Source organism: Varanus komodoensis, unplaced genomic scaffold, assembly GCF_004798865.1.
Source record: "Varanus komodoensis strain SLA01 unplaced genomic scaffold, ASM479886v1 scaffold12, whole genome shotgun sequence".
NCBI classification, from domain to species: domain Eukaryota; kingdom Metazoa; phylum Chordata; class Lepidosauria; order Squamata; family Varanidae; genus Varanus; species Varanus komodoensis.
In genome coordinates, this window is record NW_025335349.1 from 24,822,581 (window position 1) to 24,839,528 (window position 16,948).

Sequence of the window (16,948 nt, forward strand, 5' to 3'; positions counted from 1 at the left end):
GGTATACCACATCCACTGCATCCCCTCCATCTAGCCATCTCGAAACCTTGTCATAGAACTCCACAAGGTTTGTCTGGCAGGACCTGTTTTTGCGGAAGCCGTGTTGTGTGGCTGTCAGCCTCCCTTCCCTATCTAGCATCACTAGATCTCTCTCTATTATGAGCCTTTCCAATGTTTTTCCTACAATGGACGTAAGGCTAACCGGTCTGTAATTCCCCATGTCCCTTTTACTACCCCTTTTGAAAATTGGGACCACTGATGCCACCCTCCAGTCCTCTGGAACTTCACCTGTTCTCCACAAGGTCTCAAAAATGGAGGCCAGCAGGCGTGAGAGAACCCCTGCCAACTCTCTAAGTACGCTCGGGTGTAATCCGTCAGGGCCTGGCGCCTTTGTAATGTCCAATGCCCTAAGGAGCCCCTCGACTTCAAGGGAGGTGACTCTAATCAGTGCCCCTAAGTCCCCAGCCTCATCTAATCTCCTATGAGGATATCCCCCATCCTGCTTTGGGGAGAACATAGAGGCAAAATAGTCATTTAGCATCTGTGCCTGTTCCCTCATATCAGTCACTGGATCTCCTTCCTCCTTATTTAGCGGTCCCACCACTTGTCTCCCCTTCCTCTTCCTATTTATATGCTGAAAGAAGCCCTTGATATTCTTGGCAAGTCTCAGCTCGTAATCAGCCTTAGCCTTGCGAAGAATCCTGCAACGGGCCTCCTCCTCCCAGTATACCCTTTTGTCTATTTTCCCCAGTACCCATTTCCTACGGAGGTTCCTCTTTAGTCTAATCCCTCTAACCACCTCCTTTCGCATCCATGGCAGTGCTCTCCTCTGCCTCTCTACCTTACTAACTAGAGGTATTGTCAAGGCTTGCACCTCCAAAACCTCCCTTTTGAGTGCTATCGACCCCTCCTCAACTTGCTTACCTTCCAGTAACCTATCCCAGGAGACATTCCCCAGTCTGGCCTTCAGCTGGCCAAAGTTGGCCCTCTTGAAGTCCCAGCTTCTAGTGCTCAACCTGCTGCCCGTCCGCAGTCCCCTGATCTCAAAGCAAAGGATGGAGTGATCACTCGCATCCAGAGCTCCCCTAATCTGGACTTCATCTATCAGCTCCTCCCTACTGGTCAAGACCAAGTCAAGGATGTTTCCCTCCCTCGTCGCCTCTCGGAGATAGGCTCTCTGGGAGGCTTCCTTGCACTCTCCCTCAGGACTCAAGCCTCACTACTACCCACTGCATAGGGAAACAACCTCTTTTAGCCCGAGGGCCGAATTTCACGGAAAATGTCGGGGCCCCTTTCCAGTGGTAGTCAGGCCAAAGATAAAGGAGACGGGGTTGACGGGGTAAAAGCCAAAAAACAACAACATCCAATTGCAGTTTACAGCTCTCACAGGCTATAACTAAGCCTTGGGAGAGGCATTTAGAGGGATGAGCAGCAAAGGGGACTACATAATCCATCATCCAACCATCCGCTGGAGGAAAGGGGGTGTGCCCTGGGATGGTGCCCCAGAACCAGGCGTCCTAATCCACCCCTGAGCCGAAGGAAATAGAGAAGGCAAGCAGAGGCCGCTGCTGCTCCTTAGCCTGGCTTTTTTCATTATCTGCTAGTTGGGAGATGCACCTGGAAGGCACCCAGTTGGGGAAGACAAAATTAAATTTACTGAACTAGCTCCGAAAAGTTATACTTTCCCAAAACTACACCCCCTAGCATGCAATGCGACATCCACATCTAAGGGGGGGGTCAACGCCCACAAGCCATTGCGCACGAGAGTCTCATGCCAGCGCCCATCTATAGGCAAAAGACAGTCGAATGATTTCCGCACTAACTACGTAGCAGCGAAGGGTGGGGGAAACTCCTCCTACTTATTTCTCGTGCATAATTAGCAGCTATTTAGCATAACGTCAATGGTGAGCTGGTCTCATCTCGTCCTCCCCGTTTCTACAGCAGCCAATTGGGGACGAACGCCTGTGGTGACCTCAGAGGTAGTCTGCAGAAAGAGCTTGCACACGTTCAGGGCGGAAGGAGGGAATCGACTGAGTGCCAAGCCAGGAGGAACTGCCGCCGCCGCCGCCGCAATAATGGTGGGTGCTTTGCAGTCCGCTTGTGCTGCGAAGTTCAGGAGGGTGCGCTGCAGAGGGCATGCGGGCGACCTGTTAGGGTTCAGCAAGCCACGCACCTGAAGTCAGAGGCAGGGCCGCTGCTTATTAGCGCAGTCTCGAGTCACCTTGAAGGAGAAAACAGGCAGGAATCCGGTAGTCTTACCAGGATGTACATGGGAGCTGGAAAGAGTTGCTTGCAATGAGAAACGCTCGTGTGTGTCGCTTGGATTGTTTCTGGTGCTGTTTCTTCTACAAATAACCGGCTTTTTTCTGGTTCTGTTTGTTTTACAGTGTGACTTCACAGAAGATCAGACTGCTGGTAGGTGCTTTCCTTTCTCCACGCCATCTCTCACTTTTGGGAACTGGGAACTTGGGAACTGGGGGTTGGGGTACCCAAGTACCGTGTCGATACCTCAGTCTTTTAGGATCTCTTACCCCTGTTATTATAAGCTTTAAACATAGGAGTCCAAACTCCAGATAGTGGCCTGGTTGGGATTACAACTCTTTTTCCTTCCTTTGATTCTTCTAGCTTTTCTTTCCTTTCTACCTACCTCATATCTCTTGATTACAGCCCCTCGATGGTGAGTTGAGTGTGTGAGGACAAAGCATTACCCCGTCTTACTAACAGATATCCCAGCCCTTTTGTCATGCATCCATTCCACCCTTTTCTTTCTGTGGATTTGTATCTAACTCTCTGTCATTAGGCTAAGCTTCTTTTTTCTTGGTTATTTTGAGCAGGTCGTTCTGATTTTAAGCTTTATTTGCATCTTCCCCTAACTCTTAAAAGTCATCCCCACCTTCTGCTCTGCTCTGCACAGGAATTTGTACTTTTCCTCTGCATGTCTCATGCATGATGTATTTCCTGGTTTAAGCCTTCTGAAAGGACCCACCCAGATCCCGCCAACAGCCTCCATTGTCAGTTTCACAACCAAATGCTTTGTGTGGCTCTGTTTTCAAAGCTGTATCAGAGAAATGCTGCTGTGTGTTTGTGTGCAGGTGTGTGTGTGTGAAACCAGAGTAGAATTGCGCATTTAAGCGTTTTCAAGCAGCAGGGTCCATCCCTTACGTCTTGCGTGAAGACAGGATGTGATTGAAGAAGGCGGGTGGAAATGGCTGCTTACCTTTGCCTCCTTAGGCCAGCATCTGGTGATAAATGCCCAGAATCCAGCTGGATTTGGGAAGAGAAGTTTCCCATACACCCTCTGGAGCAGCTCCAAATCCTCCACCTTCTAACTTTTTGAACTACTCTCTCTCTCCTCTGTATGGAGGAAAGAAATTTCAAATGCACAAAGATGGGCGCCTGGGATTGTATTCTCTTAAGTTTCCTTATATGGGCAGGAAACTAATTTCTGAGCAGGCAGGGCTGGGAGCTCCTGCACTGGTACATTCCAGCCTGCTTCCCGGGTGTTGGAAAGCAAATGAGGACAGATTCCTTGGCAAAGAAGTCTTGCAAGTCAAACAGGAAGAGAGCAAATTTAACACGGTTCCTGGCTGGTTACACTTCACATCCCTATCTAAGTTAGCATTAATAGTTGCGCATTGCATGGAATGGGGTTAGGGGAGCTCATTGCTTGGTCCTAAAGTCTTATTCCTCTTGCTTGTGCTAGTTGCCAGCATGTTTTGTACATAAATGTTTTGAGATACTGCTGCCAAATAGAGCTAAGGTTTTTAAAACTTAGATGAACTTGATTGTTTAAAAAGTTTAAAAGTTTTTCCACTCCATGATGACTGATAGTTTTGTAATATGTAGACATATCCAATTAACAATCTAAAGATATATTTAAGAATCTCCTGGAGGAAGGAGAACCATGTCTTTCAAGTGTAACCTTACAAGGTAACAAAAGGTACTACTGAAGACGTCATGGCCATCTTATTTTTCAGTGCATCTAGGACTATCATCACATTAAGAGAGCCAAATTGACTGCAAAGGGGAGCATATTTAAGGCTCTTCCATAGTATGAAAGCCTCAACTTTGAAAGATAGATTTTAACAACTCACTTCAGTTGAGCGCTTTCAGGCACTGCACCAAATAGCCAGTATTGTAGAGAGTTATAGGAAGTGAGCACTGGGATAACCTATTTGTTGTGCTTGGTTCCTTGGTGGAAGCAGCTACAATGTCCAGGAATGTATCAGCTGGAGAAAGTTTAAATTAGCATTCAAATCTGGACCCCAACTTGTTGCTCTTCTAACAAGCCAAGATGTGGAAGTCAACTACAAGCCCCTGGTTCAAATGTAACTCTAAAATCTTTCTAGCCTGTACATTCATGGTGGTATAGCCACTCCTGCTAACAGGTTGTGTACATTTGTTTGCTGACAATTCTGATGTATTGGTAACAATTCCTGCTTTTCTGTGTGTGGTTTTTCTTACAAAAAGAAAAAGCTCCTGAAGTAGCAGCTCTTCCAGAATGACTTAGCTGCTAGATGTGGACATGGAAAAATAATTATCATCAGATTTGGGGCAGGACGAAGGCTAGTCTTGCATGATCATAGAATAGTGGAGTTGGAAGGGGCCATGAATGCCATCAGGTCTACCCCACTGCTGTTGCAGGTCACCAGTTTACACCATCCCACTCACATGCCTGTCCAGTTTCTTTTTGAATGCCCCTAGTGTAGGAGAGTCCTCAACCTCTACAGGGAGCTGGTTGCACTGTTGTATTGCTCTGACAGTTAGAAAACTTTTCCTGATATCTAGCCTGAATCAGGGTGGTTGCAACTTGAACTGATTATTCTGTGTCCCATGCTCTGGTATAAGATCTTGACCTTCTTCTGTGTGGCAGCCATTTAGGTACTTATAAAGTGTCTGAACATGCCTGGTTCTCACAGTCTTTCCTCACAGGACAATATTTCCAACTCTGGATCATTTTTGTTACTCTCCTCGGGACCCCTTCTAATTTTTTGCATCTTTCTTAAATTGTGGTTCTCATAACTGGATGCCATATTCCACATGAGGTCTAACTAGTGAAGAGTATAGGTGAAATATTATTACTTCTCATGATTTGGAAGTAATACTTCTATTAATGCATCTCAAAACAGCATTTGCCCTTTTTTTTTGCAGCTGCCCTTTTTTGTTGACTCATATTTAGGCTGTTGTCCACAATAACACCAAGGTCTTTTTCCTTGTAAGTTCTCTTGAGCCATGTATTCCCCCTCTTGTATCAATGCATTTGGTTTCCTTTATCTAGGTGGAGGACTTCACATTTGCCCCTGTTGAATCTCATTCTGTAGCTTTCAGCCCAGTGTTTAAACTTATCAAGATTGCTTGGATCTTCATTCTGTCTTCCAGGGTGTTCACTATTTCACCTAGTTTTGTAGTTGTTGAACAGCACTGGAGCCAGGACTGAACCGTGCAGCAGCACCCCACTAGTTGCCTTTCTCCAGTTTGAGAGGGCTCTTCTTGTTCATGTTAGCAGCTGATTTTGGATGTACCTAATAGTTTTTCTATCTACTCTATTTTTTGCTAGTTTGCTTATCAGGATGTAATAATTGACACTTAACAACAAGGCAAGTCTCTTAATTCTTAACTACACTAGTGAACTGTTTTGGTGGTGTGGAATTAACATCTGAGTGGATTAATTCTACTACTAAACATTGTAGCCCTGGACTGGGAGAGGCCAGGAACAGCTCAGCAAGAGATGCCTGTCAGAATAAAGTCCTGGGTTCAGCCCCTGCTATTTCTAGTTAATGCAGCTTGGATGAAAGTGCGGAGTGCCCTCTGTCTGGATCCTTGGAAAGGGGAGTCCAGAGATGGGGTTGATATTAGGCTGTGTCACATGTTCCTAAAAAATTGGTATCTCCTCAGGCAGGGAAGGAAGTGGGGGAGGTTAGAATGTTGAATTAAAAATAGAAATCAGAAAAGTGGGGGTTGGTCAGTGTGAGTTTGGTTTCTGTTTTCTCTTTCTACCCACCAGCACCTGAATTGGTGTAGGAATATATCTGATAAAACACTGCAAACAGCAAACAGACTTTAGGATGTTAGAATTGCAGATGGCAACCTTGTGTGGTGATTTTGCTCTAGGAGGGTAGTGGGACTTTGTGATCCTCACACATTTATTTCCCTGCATAGATAGGCACCTTTGTTTGTTTGGGACTTTTCTATCTCGCCCTATACATAGTCTATCAATGTCTGTTAATTACCTTGTTCTCCCCCCCCGCCAGCTTCATAAGCCTGGTTTTGAGCAGGTGTTCTGCTTATTCTGTGCTGCCAGTTTCATGATGGAGACAGGGAGTGTGAGGATATGAGTCTCTGCAGCATGGGCTGGGCTCCCTTGGTCTCAGTCCAGTCGCGAGTGCGGGTGGCTGCCTGCTGCAGAGAGAGGTTCATCCCCGGTGCGCGGAGGGCAGCAAGGCCAGGGTGCAGGGAGTGTGGTGAGGTGCGGTCATCTACCACTGCAATGCTGGTCTGCCTTGCCTGCTTCATTTCCTCTCTGCTTTGTACACTTCTGTTGACACGTATCCTAGCACACAGGGGGAGGTTTGGGGGTGATATAAACTAGGTTATCAGTGTAATCCAGCAGAAGTGGACGGGGCTGTAGCTGAGTGGGAAAGCACCTGTGCTGAACACATAAGGTCCGTGCTTCATCCCTGGCATCTTCTCATTGGGTTAGGGAAAAAACCCCTGCTGAAAACCAAGGAAAGCCATTGATACTGGTTGGTACTGACATACTGGGCTAGATGGACCCATGGCCTGCCTCAGTATGAGTCTTGTGTTTTACAGAGGGCATGAGCGTGAAAGGAGCTGCAATTTCTGGAGGCTTCTCTCTGGTCCCTTTGGTCAATCAGGGCAATGCTTTTTACATCTCTGGGTCACACGCTGCTCCTTGAAATAATACTTGTCTTGTGCAGTTGAGATCCTGCTGGTAGCTTAAATGGTGTTACCATAACTGTAGTGTGTGTGAGAGAGCGACACACACACACACACACACACACACACACACGTATCTCTGGCTATTTTTGCCATCATTTAAAAGATGGGGATGTTGAGTAGCTGCTTTCTTAAGGTGGGAGGCTTTGAGGTAATTAATGCGCAAGCATCTTTAGCCACATGTCCAGAGCAATTAGCAGTTATAGAAGTGTGGCTAGGTAAAGAGCATCTTTGGAGATTGTGGACAAGATAATCTCCATGGCAGACATTCAGTCTGTGGCACTGGGACAGGCACGCACATGGAACTGCAGTATATGAGCATCTTCGCTGACCTTGATTAAGTTTTCCTCTTAATCCTTGTTTGGATCCTTGATCCTTGTTTGGATTCTGACAAATAGAATCGAGGCTGTTTCTGACTCTGTTCTGCTCAAAACCTGCTGCTGATAGCGCGCTTGGTCTCAGAGACCCCAAATGTACCTTTGGGGAGCTGGTGGCAACAGCAGCTGCTCTCAGCGCCCAGTGGGAGAAAACATGCTCTTCTTGGAGCACCCACTGCTGCCCCCACCAGTGTCCAGGTGAGAGTTTTTTGCAGAGAATTTAGGGATGATGCAGGCTTTCAGCTGGAATATTTAAAGCCTCAAGTGTTTGGGGGCAAATGCCTGTTCCCCCTTTGCAGTGAATGCTACATCTTTGCCCACAGCCTGTCCTTGAGACGGGAGCTACCTTGAGAGAAGCAGTAGCTGAGCAGTGCATGAGTACAAATCTGACAGAGACAAATACCATGAGCTTGTTGGTGTACATTTTAGCCGCCTTGATTATTTCATAGATTTTAAGTGCTTGGGAGAGGAAGGTTCTACTGGGGCATTTTCTAATATGCAAGCATTTCTCCTTAATTTTCCCCTTCTGCAATCCATTTCAGCATCTGGGGAAGTGTACTGTAGTTTATGGAAGTTTGTGGTTTTAAATTCAGAAATTTAAAATGTTTAAAATTAAACAATTTAAACAGTTCCATGGCCTCTTCTCTTTGTCATCCCACTCCAGATCTTAGGTCTGCAGCTATTTTTGGACATCCCTCGGATGCTCTCGCTGCCTTTGCCCTTCCACACAGATCTGGTTACTGTAAGGTTCCAGTTTCCTTGACTTTGACTACTTGAGGAAACCAGATCCTGCTAGGAAAAAAAAATAGACTGGCAGCTAGATTATTGTTTGATAATAGGCAGGTTGAATACCAAAATCTTCTAAGGGATTATGGAGGAAGTTGGTCTTAGATTCAAGCCCTTCCCCATCTCATCCTCACTGCAGTGATAGAAACTGGCGAGGTATCCATTTCTGTTCATGGCCATGAAAATAACTAGCCCCAGAGAGAACATATAGTAGGTAATAAAGTTACCTCATCTGACTGTAAGAATGACTCAGAGTTAATAATTTACTTTCCCTTGATTCTTCTCTCTCTCAACAATAGTTGGTGTGGGGTGGTGCTTTGGGGACTAGAGTGACCTGGGTTCCAGTCTCAGTTCATGAAACTTACCAGGTGATGTTGGAGCAGTCACTCTGCCTAAAGTACCTCACAGGGTTTTGAGGATACAGTTGGGGAGAAGCCACAGACTTTGCCCTGGGCAGCTCAGTAATTGTGGGATTAGAAAATATGATAGTCATCCTAGCTTATTGCCCTGCCTAGCCATTTCATGGCAATTCAGACCTTTGGGGATTGTTGGGGGGCATGTACTTGTCCTTGCAGCAACTTCAGACATTACAGCTGTTTTGCATCGGGCGTGTTCTATAACAGGTGGTCTGTGCAATTCTCTTTTTGCAGGTGGGAGAACTGGGGGTAGTCATCCAGATCCCCAAGTTGATTTCTGTGGTCCTAGGACCACCTTGGCCTGCTTAGGAAAGACACTTTTTTGAATTTTCCTAGTTATGAGTCTTTATAAGCCAGGCTGGTGGTGCTCTTTTCACTCTAAGCCAGGAATTAGGGCAGCCTAGCGTTCCTGAGCACTGGCTTTGCTGGATGGACTGATGGGAGTCTGGAGAGCACCTGGTTAGACAAGGCCAAATTAGGTCAAAGAAGGTAAGATACAATGAAGTTACATCAATTTCCTGAATAGGTTAAAGTTCCGCAAGCACAAAAAACAGTGAAAATTGCAGGAGTTCACAGGGAAGTGATGGCTTGAGGGGCTCCTGAACTTGTCATTCAGCCTAATCAACACAGAGATTGGTGTAAAACATTATTTGTCTGCACTTGCAACACAGATTAAATGTAGACCTGGGGTATTCACGGAGTCAGTAAGCATCCTTCACCTGACTGCCTGTAGAGAAGCCCACTAACACTTTGGTATGAGAGCCATGGGTTGATCTAACAACCACATCGGATGGAAAGCAAACTGAACTGACACTAGCAAACGTTGGCTTGTTAGTGCTCTCACTAGAATTCAAATGTGTTATCCATTCCACGGGGCATCTGCCATGATGTGGATTACACATCTGCCAGCTCCGCAGTGATGAACTTGTGCAGTCCAGACTTTTCTTGTGGTTGAAAAGCTAGCTTAGTAGCAGGTGTCTTGTTTTGGAAGGAACACACCTAGCCTTTGACTCCTATGCTGGCTGGGAGAATACTGGGGGACCTCTGGAAGACACCAAGCTGAGGAACACTGGTAGAAGGTTTCAGTAGAACAAATGCCCACAAATGACTCTGGTGAGTCACGGGCTCTTCAGTTGTTCTCTAGGCCTTCTGCCACCTGCTTCTCTCTGGGGCAGTGGTGGGCAGATGGTGGACCTGCTAGGTGCAAGGTTTCTTGCAAAGAATGCTAGGCAAGGTAAACACTTGTAATCTGAGTAGGCATTCTTGCTTGAGGATATATCCCAGACCAGTAATGTCTTTATTGTGCTTCTCCCCTTCCTCCCTCAATGTAATCCTTACAGCAGATTGCTGAGCTTGCTTCATCTCAAGGACATGGTCTAGTCCAGGGTCATGCACTGAGCTTTGTGGCTGGGCAAGGACTTGAACCGTAATTTAACACTCCTAACAACTACGACACACTGGCTCAGGCTAATAGATCTTGATTGTGCATTCTTGCTTTGTAAACTTACAGCATGTTAATTGGCACCAAGTTTCCCTGTGTTCGTTGGGGGCTTGCACTAGGGAAGGCACACACAGGATTGCAGCTGTATGACAGAGTAGCAGGGTGTGCCTTGAAATAATGAAAAAGTCATCCACTCTGAGACTCTCAAGAGCAGAAAATAAATCCCTTCCTGATCTTACTCGTAAGATGGAATTTGCTGGGGGCTCAAAGGTGTTTTGATTATACATGTCCTCTCCCTGCCTGCCAGTTTTGCTTGGACCTCGTTTCTTATCTCTACCTGGTGTGGCTCTCTGCAGAGTTCAAGGAGGCTTTCCAGCTCTTCGACAGAACTGGGGATGGCAAGATTCTGTATAGCCAGTGTGGAGATGTGATGAGAGCCCTGGGCCAGAATCCCACCAATGCAGAAGTCATGAAGGTTCTGGGGAACCCCAAGAGTGATGGTGAGTGCCTTTTGGACTGCTGTAGGTGTGTGGAATGGAGTGGAGTGGAGTGGGGAATAAGGTACTGCTATTTTTTTAATTGTGCAGGTTCCTGATTGGCATGCCATGAAGCTGGGCAGATGATTTAAGAGGTCTCTGCACATTTTATGGCTGAGCCTTGCAAATTTGATGTACTTGGAGTGTCAAACACAATGGCCTGATAAAGGCCAGCTTCCTGTTAAAAAAAAAAAAAAAGACAGCTTTCTAGACATTAGACTTGAAAATGTGTTGGAGGGGGAAGCCTATCTGATTGCAGCCTTGGAGTTTCCAGCTCCTCACTCTTTGATTGATTGATTGATTGATTGATTGATTGATTTATATCCTGCCTTTTTTCCTACAAAGGACTCAAGGCAGCTTACATCTCCTCCTCCATCTTATCCCCACAACAGCAACCCTGTGAGGTAGGTTGGGCTGAGAGTCTGTGACTGGCCCAAAGTCACCCAGTTGGCTCCATGGCCGAGCGGGGACTCGAACCCAGGTCGTCTGAGTCCAAGTCCCATTCTCTTAACCACTACACCAAACTGGCTCTCTTGTTGCTTGTTGCTAACAAAATGAGAAAACTTACGAGCCTAGAAAATCAAACCTTCCCTTGTGCAAAATTTGGATTTCCTCAGGGCAAGATCTTGATAACACGGATCACACATAGCTATGAATTTGAGGTGCGGGTCAGCCCAAAAACAGGAATTGCACAACAAAGGGGAAAGCTTCTTATCCTAGCCTCTGGAACCACCTTGTCAGCAACATTGGTATTTAACCCTTTCTCTCCCCACCTCCCCATCTTGTACTCTTCTTTTTTTGTTCCAGAAATGAATACAAAAACACTGAGCTTTGAGCAGTTCTTGCCCATGATGCAAACCATTGCCAAGAACAAGGACCAGGGCTGTTTTGAAGATTATGTGGAGGGGCTGAGGGTCTTTGACAAAGAAGGGAACGGCACCGTCATGGGGGCAGAGATACGTCATGTTCTTGTCACCCTAGGTATGGCTGAGTGACAGCTTATGTGCATGTGACTTCCTGGCAATTTATAAATGTAGTTTTCTTGGTCCACATGTGATTTTCAAAGAATATGGAGCTTCAAATGGAGGGGGGGCTTATCCTGCAGTGGCAGACCCACAAAAAATCTTACTTCTCCTATTGCCTGATGGTGTTCTTAGGATAAAATAATGGAGGAGTTAAAGGGTGCTTCTTGGCATGTCTACTCAGAATTATGTCCCAACTAATGTAGTGGCAATTACTTCCAAGTAGGTGTGTACAAGGCTGCAGCCCTACATCTCTCCCTGCCATCCTGTTAGGGCTGCTGTGGGTGGGCAGGATACAGTGACTGGTTTAGGAGAAAGTGATGCTGAAGCTAATCCTGCTTATCTCTTGGAGGAAAGATTGCTGGGGCCCTGTGCAGTGGGGGCGTATAGAGGATTTGTTTTGTAAAGTCACCTCCCTTTCATCTCAAGTATGATACTTTTTTTTTTTTTTTTAAAGAAAACTCTTAGTCTTCCACCTGCAGACCATCGTGTGGCCCCCTCTTGCCCTCGGTGGCCTGTCTGGGCCTGGGAAACAGAATGGTGTTAGTTCCTGAGTGCTCTTGCTTGTGCCACCCACACATGCTGCATGTGAGAACAGAAGGCCTGATAATTCTGTGTGACCCTATGATATTAACACTGACTGTGTTACTGGGACAGGCGTACAAAAGGACTGCCTCTCTCAGAGGCTAAGCAGAGTTGGGCTGTCTGGGGTGGCATAGCGCTCCCTAGGCAGCTGACAGGCCGACTGCAGGGAAAAGCTCCCTGTTGCAGTACTGCTTTTGCCCTGTCTGGCTTTTCCCCTGCCACCCGTTTGCCCAAGTTCCTCTCTGATGCTTTTCGGTGCTTGTTGCCCCGATCCATTTTGTCAATACTTTGCTTCTGTCGTGTCTTCGCATCATGGCCCAGGCCAGTAAGCTGCCTTGACAGCTGCCTCCCTTTTCTGCAGGGGAGAAAATGACGGAAGAAGAAGTCGAGATGCTGGTGGCCGGCCACGAAGACAGCAATGGCTGCATTAACTATGAAGGTGAGAAGCGGGACTGTTTGCGGAGCACTGAGTATGGCCCTCCCCCATGGAGGCACCCTGCCATCTTTGTGCTGCTAGATGGGGGAAAGCTCTGGCACCAGAATGGCTAGAGAAGATGCTTTGGGTAGTTCCCCAGCAGGACGCTGTACGTATCTTGCTCCTTGTCTGAATGAGCACCCCCTCACTACATGGCTTGGGACTGAAAGCAGCATCATATTGAATCCTATGAACATATTGAATCCTATGAACACCACACAAACATACGGTGTACGTTTCTGACTATCATCTTTAACCATGTGTGGGCTTGCAGATGGGGGTGCAGTGGGCTTGAGCTGCTGAGGTAAGGAGCTGGCGTGGGCATGGGTGTGGCTTCTCTCCTTGAATTTGTCCTCTAGAGATTCATACTTGTTGCTCTTTTTATACACATACACACATTCACATGCGCCATGCCTGCATTCCATTGTTCTGAGTCACGGGAGTTTGCAGATCACTCACTAGAGGAGGAGGAGGAGGAGAGGGAGGCTAATTTTGTATTTGTGCTGGGACACCCTTCTGTATAGGACTTGAGCCTTTTGTAGAAAAAAAATCCTGTTAGCCAGTAGGGCAGAGCTATTGTGTGCCAAGCAAATTGTGGAGCGCTACGAAGATCGCAAGATGTCCTAGTGCTGCTGTTACATGTACATGAGCCTCAGATGTGCTGTTGTGTGTGTTTATGTTCCATGTGTCTGGTTTTGTTTGTTCATTTGCTTGATCAATTTTGATGTTTCTTCCTTTCTACAGCATTTGTGAGACACATCTTATCAGGGTGAATTCGAATGGGGTACGCCTCCTCCGAACCTACCTTTTTTAACAGCCTCCTTTTTTTGTTGACCTAAAAAAAGGAAGATTTTTGTTTGCGCTCTATTTTTTCCCTCCATCCCTCTTATTCAGCATCTTCCTCCATTTCTCCCCGTCTTTCAGCATGTCTCTGCATGTAGCTGACTCTAAATAATCCAAGCAAGGGTGGCTGGGGAAATGAGGCAGCTCTGACTGGTTAAAGCAAGACTGTGCCTGTGTAACTTCACAACCGTGCTCAGGGTAGGGATGTGGGTGGCAGCATGAGAGGAAATGCTGCTGAACTGTGTGGTGAGGACTAAGCATCTGGATCTGTACGAGTTTAGTTGTCCAGTGCTGGAGCAGGGCCTGGACTGCTGTGGGTGGTAAATGAAGCTACTCAGCCTCCATTTGGTAAATGTGAGGGTCCTCACACACATGCATGCCTTTACTTTGACTTGTCGGCATACCTGGCCCAGAGCTGCATGAGAAAATGTGCATGTGAACCAAAACAATAGTAGCATAAGCAGACAAGCTGCTGGAAAGCAGTTTGTCTTTTAAAACACGTTTTCGTATCTGTGCCAGCTCATTAGGGTTTCCACACTGGAGTAGGGAGCAGGGATCCTGGAGCTGGAGAGGGCTGTGCATACTGTCTAGTTCACCCTGGCTTGTTGCAGGAAAGTCAGAACTGAAGCATCTCCTACCGATGACTGACCAGCCTCTGCTGGAAGAACTAAAGCAAGGGAGAGTCCATTGCTCACTCTCTCTAAGTAACTAGTCCATTGCTAAAGTGGACATTTCTCCAGATGTTCAGCTGAAATTTGCCCTATCATTTAAGCTTATTAGGTCTAGTCCGGCCCTCTGAGGCACCAGAAAAAGTGTCGGCTCTTTTCTAGAAGATGGCATTTGAGCTATTTGAAGAATGGTGTCATGTGGTGTCTGTGTCCCAGGCCACACTCGTCTGCAGGCTGCATATACCAAGTTCCTTCCATTTTCCCTTCCCATTTGCCTTGCCGCCTCCCTCTTCTGACTTTGTTAGGCAGGCAAGCAGCATCTGCCCTTGCACCTTAGTTCTTGTGGGTGACTTACTCTTCCTCCGAGGGTATCACTGTGCACACCAGGGGCAATGGCGGAGGACAAGCAACATGGCCAAGAGTTGGTCAGCAGTGCCCCCTGCTGGATCACCTGGTCCTCAGCAGATGCTGGTACTTTAAAAGAGGGCAAACTGTTCAAGACCACCATAGCCCCAAGTCCATATCTCTGATCTTAGGGTTTACCCAGCTTTGTCTTACAGAAGTCTCTATAGTTGTGTTGGCATTGTAGATCCAATTGCCAGGATTGCTGGAGCCAGCATAAAATGTCGGTCTGAAAGTCCGAATTTTATTTTAAAGTCTTACACCCCCACATCCCCATAGCATCCTCTCTCAAATCCCACTTCCCTTCTTAATAACCAACTTGTTCTGTCCTAGCGAGCCATCGTGGGATACACAGGAGAGGAATGAAGAAGGGGTGTGGGGTTAACAAAAGAGAGCTAGTGTGATGTAGTGGCTAAGAGTACAGGTCTAGGACTCAGGTGAGTGACCTATGTTGGGATCCTCACTCAGCCATGGATCTAACTGGGTGACTGGGCCAGTTGCACCCTCTCAGCCCAACCCACCTCACAAGATTGTTTTTAGGAGGATAAGATTGAGAGAAGGAGAAATTTGTAAGCCACACTGAATTTTTTGAAAGGAAAAGGCAGGATATAAATATAACAAATAAAACATCAACAGATGTTCATGTAGGGATATGGTTCTAGAGTGAAAATGCTCCAAAGGAGGAGATGCAGCTCTCTGCCTCACGTAGTGAAGAGACAGTCCATTGTTCCATGTCTTCTGTACAACTAGGGGATCTGGGATACAATGTACATCAAGAGGCATAGTTGAGAATTCTGCAGAGGGAAAACCATTGTGCAATTGCTTGTTTTTCTCCTTATACTTAACCTAGAGTCATTTGAGTGCATGCATTCAAAGTAGTTTGCAGTAGGATTAAGATACCAGAGGTGAAAAGGGGGGAATTCATGCAGAAACTGGTATACAAATCAAATATTAGGTGAGCAAGTAGAAGGAAGCCAGAGACCCTTTCCATTATATAACTTCTCCCTTTCTTGCAACAGGAATTTCTAGCATTTTGGTTTCTAAACCTTCAGACTTTCCAGATGCAAAGTCTGTCAGAATATAAGTTACCTTCAACAGAAACACACTTTTTCCCTGACAATGTTAATGTTAAAACAGAATTGGTTCTGTGCCATGCCACAACAAGTTGCAGTGAAAGTTTTGAGACTGGAATCCAATAGCTGCTGGCAAAGCTGCTGAGGAATATAGGGAAGATGGCAACAGGCCAGGTCTCATAGCCCTCATCCTGTCATCCACTGAACTATTCTACCTGAACTGAAGGTTAATCAGACAGTCTTTCTTTAGGGCCTGTGCTATGGCTGCTGCCTGCCTGCCTTCCCCCTTCCCTTCTCTTTACTAGGTAGGCTCAGTTGAAGAGCTGAGTCCCTTCTTTGCTGTAGCTGAGTGTCTCTCCAACTACTTTTCTTCTCTGCAAAAAGCAGAGCATCTTCATAGGATCAGCTCCAGAACTTTAATGCCTGGCAATTAGTATAGAAACAGCCATAATCCCTTCTGCCAATTTTGCATTCTTACTTCCTTGTTGCTTTAGTTTTGACTTGTGCTATGTTGGAGGGTATGTTTTTTTGTTTTAAATGGATGTGGTTGGGACGTCTGTGGGTGGGGGTTGTAGGTAGAACCCCTTGGATACTGGTGGAGGGCGACATGCTATGTGATCTGTAGCACTGGATTTGAGAGGCTACGGCTTAATCCTACCTATTGGGGCAGTGGGGAGAATAAGCTTTTAGTTTTGGTTGGCCATTCTTTTGGGAACCAAAGGCACTCTTCTGCACTCAAAGATTTTGTAATGTTTTGGCACTGATTGGCATTGGAACAGTGCTATGTTGCCTACAGCACAGCCAGTAGGAAAAAAAAATGAGACTTGGGTTCTGTTCCTCCATAGCGCTTGTCTACAATGCAGTAGATTACTATAGAAGTAATTACACAATGATGCTGCTTTTGGGCAGTCAAGACCACCCACTGTCAAAACATAAGTCTCTTGCTCACCCTGATTTCCCATGTTCTGGGCAGGTCCTGTTTCCCCCAAGCAGAATTAGCCTGGCTGAAGGGGTTGGACCCTGACACTGGCTCTTCTCACCCATCTTTCTTCTCTCCACAGAGTTGGTGCGGATGGTTCTGAGCGGCTGAAGATCATTTCTAGCTTCTCTTGTGAAAACCTCTTCCAGTTTATCCTTAAAATGTTTGTGCCTTTTTTATCTGTGTATGAAATGACTTTTGATTCCCTCTTTTCCTTGGAGGACGAGGAAGAGAAAAATTGGCAAAGGGTGCACCTGAATTTAAGTAGTAACTGAGGGGAGCCAACCTATGGCTAGCTGGCTTGCTTGTCTCACCTCACTTTATTTTCAGAAGTGTTCATTCAGCTCTTTCTCCCTCTCAACTGCTTTAATAAACTGTTTGAAAAGTA

The 16,948-nt window shown here is 46.3% G+C and overlaps 1 protein-coding gene across 2 annotated transcripts; it reads left to right on the forward strand.

Annotated features, from left to right (window-relative positions):
- Window positions 1-1,886: 1,886 nt before the first annotated feature.
- Window positions 1,887-16,948, forward strand: LOC123019233 (myosin light polypeptide 6). Of its 2 annotated transcripts, XM_044421949.1 has the most exons (7): window positions 1,887-2,078; window positions 2,388-2,415; window positions 10,334-10,477; window positions 11,321-11,494; window positions 12,482-12,559; window positions 13,340-13,379; window positions 16,643-16,783. In XM_044421949.1, exons 1-6 carry the CDS (start codon window positions 1,902-1,904, stop codon window positions 13,366-13,368), a joined length of 630 nt encoding a protein of 209 aa, XP_044277884.1. In that variant the 5' UTR covers window positions 1,887-1,901; the 3' UTR covers window positions 13,369-13,379; window positions 16,643-16,783. The 2 variants fall into 2 exon arrangements, with proteins under 2 accessions (XP_044277884.1, XP_044277883.1); XM_044421948.1 differs by lacking the exon at window positions 13,340-13,379 and having other exon boundaries at window positions 16,643-16,948.

What these genes read in the sequence shown, in the direction of transcription:
- LOC123019233 (XM_044421948.1), top strand. Translation starts at nt 1,902, where the DNA reads ATGGTGAGCTGGTCTCATCTCGTCCTCCCCGTTTCTACAGCAGCCAAT. An exon ending in CACAGAAGATCAGACTGCTG is followed by an intron (nt 2,416 to 10,333) that starts GTAGGTGCTTTC and finishes GGCTCTCTGCAG; the next exon opens with AGTTCAAGGAGGCTTTCCAG. An exon ending in GGGGAACCCCAAGAGTGATG is followed by an intron (nt 10,478 to 11,320) that starts GTGAGTGCCTTT and finishes TTTTTGTTCCAG; the next exon opens with AAATGAATACAAAAACACTG.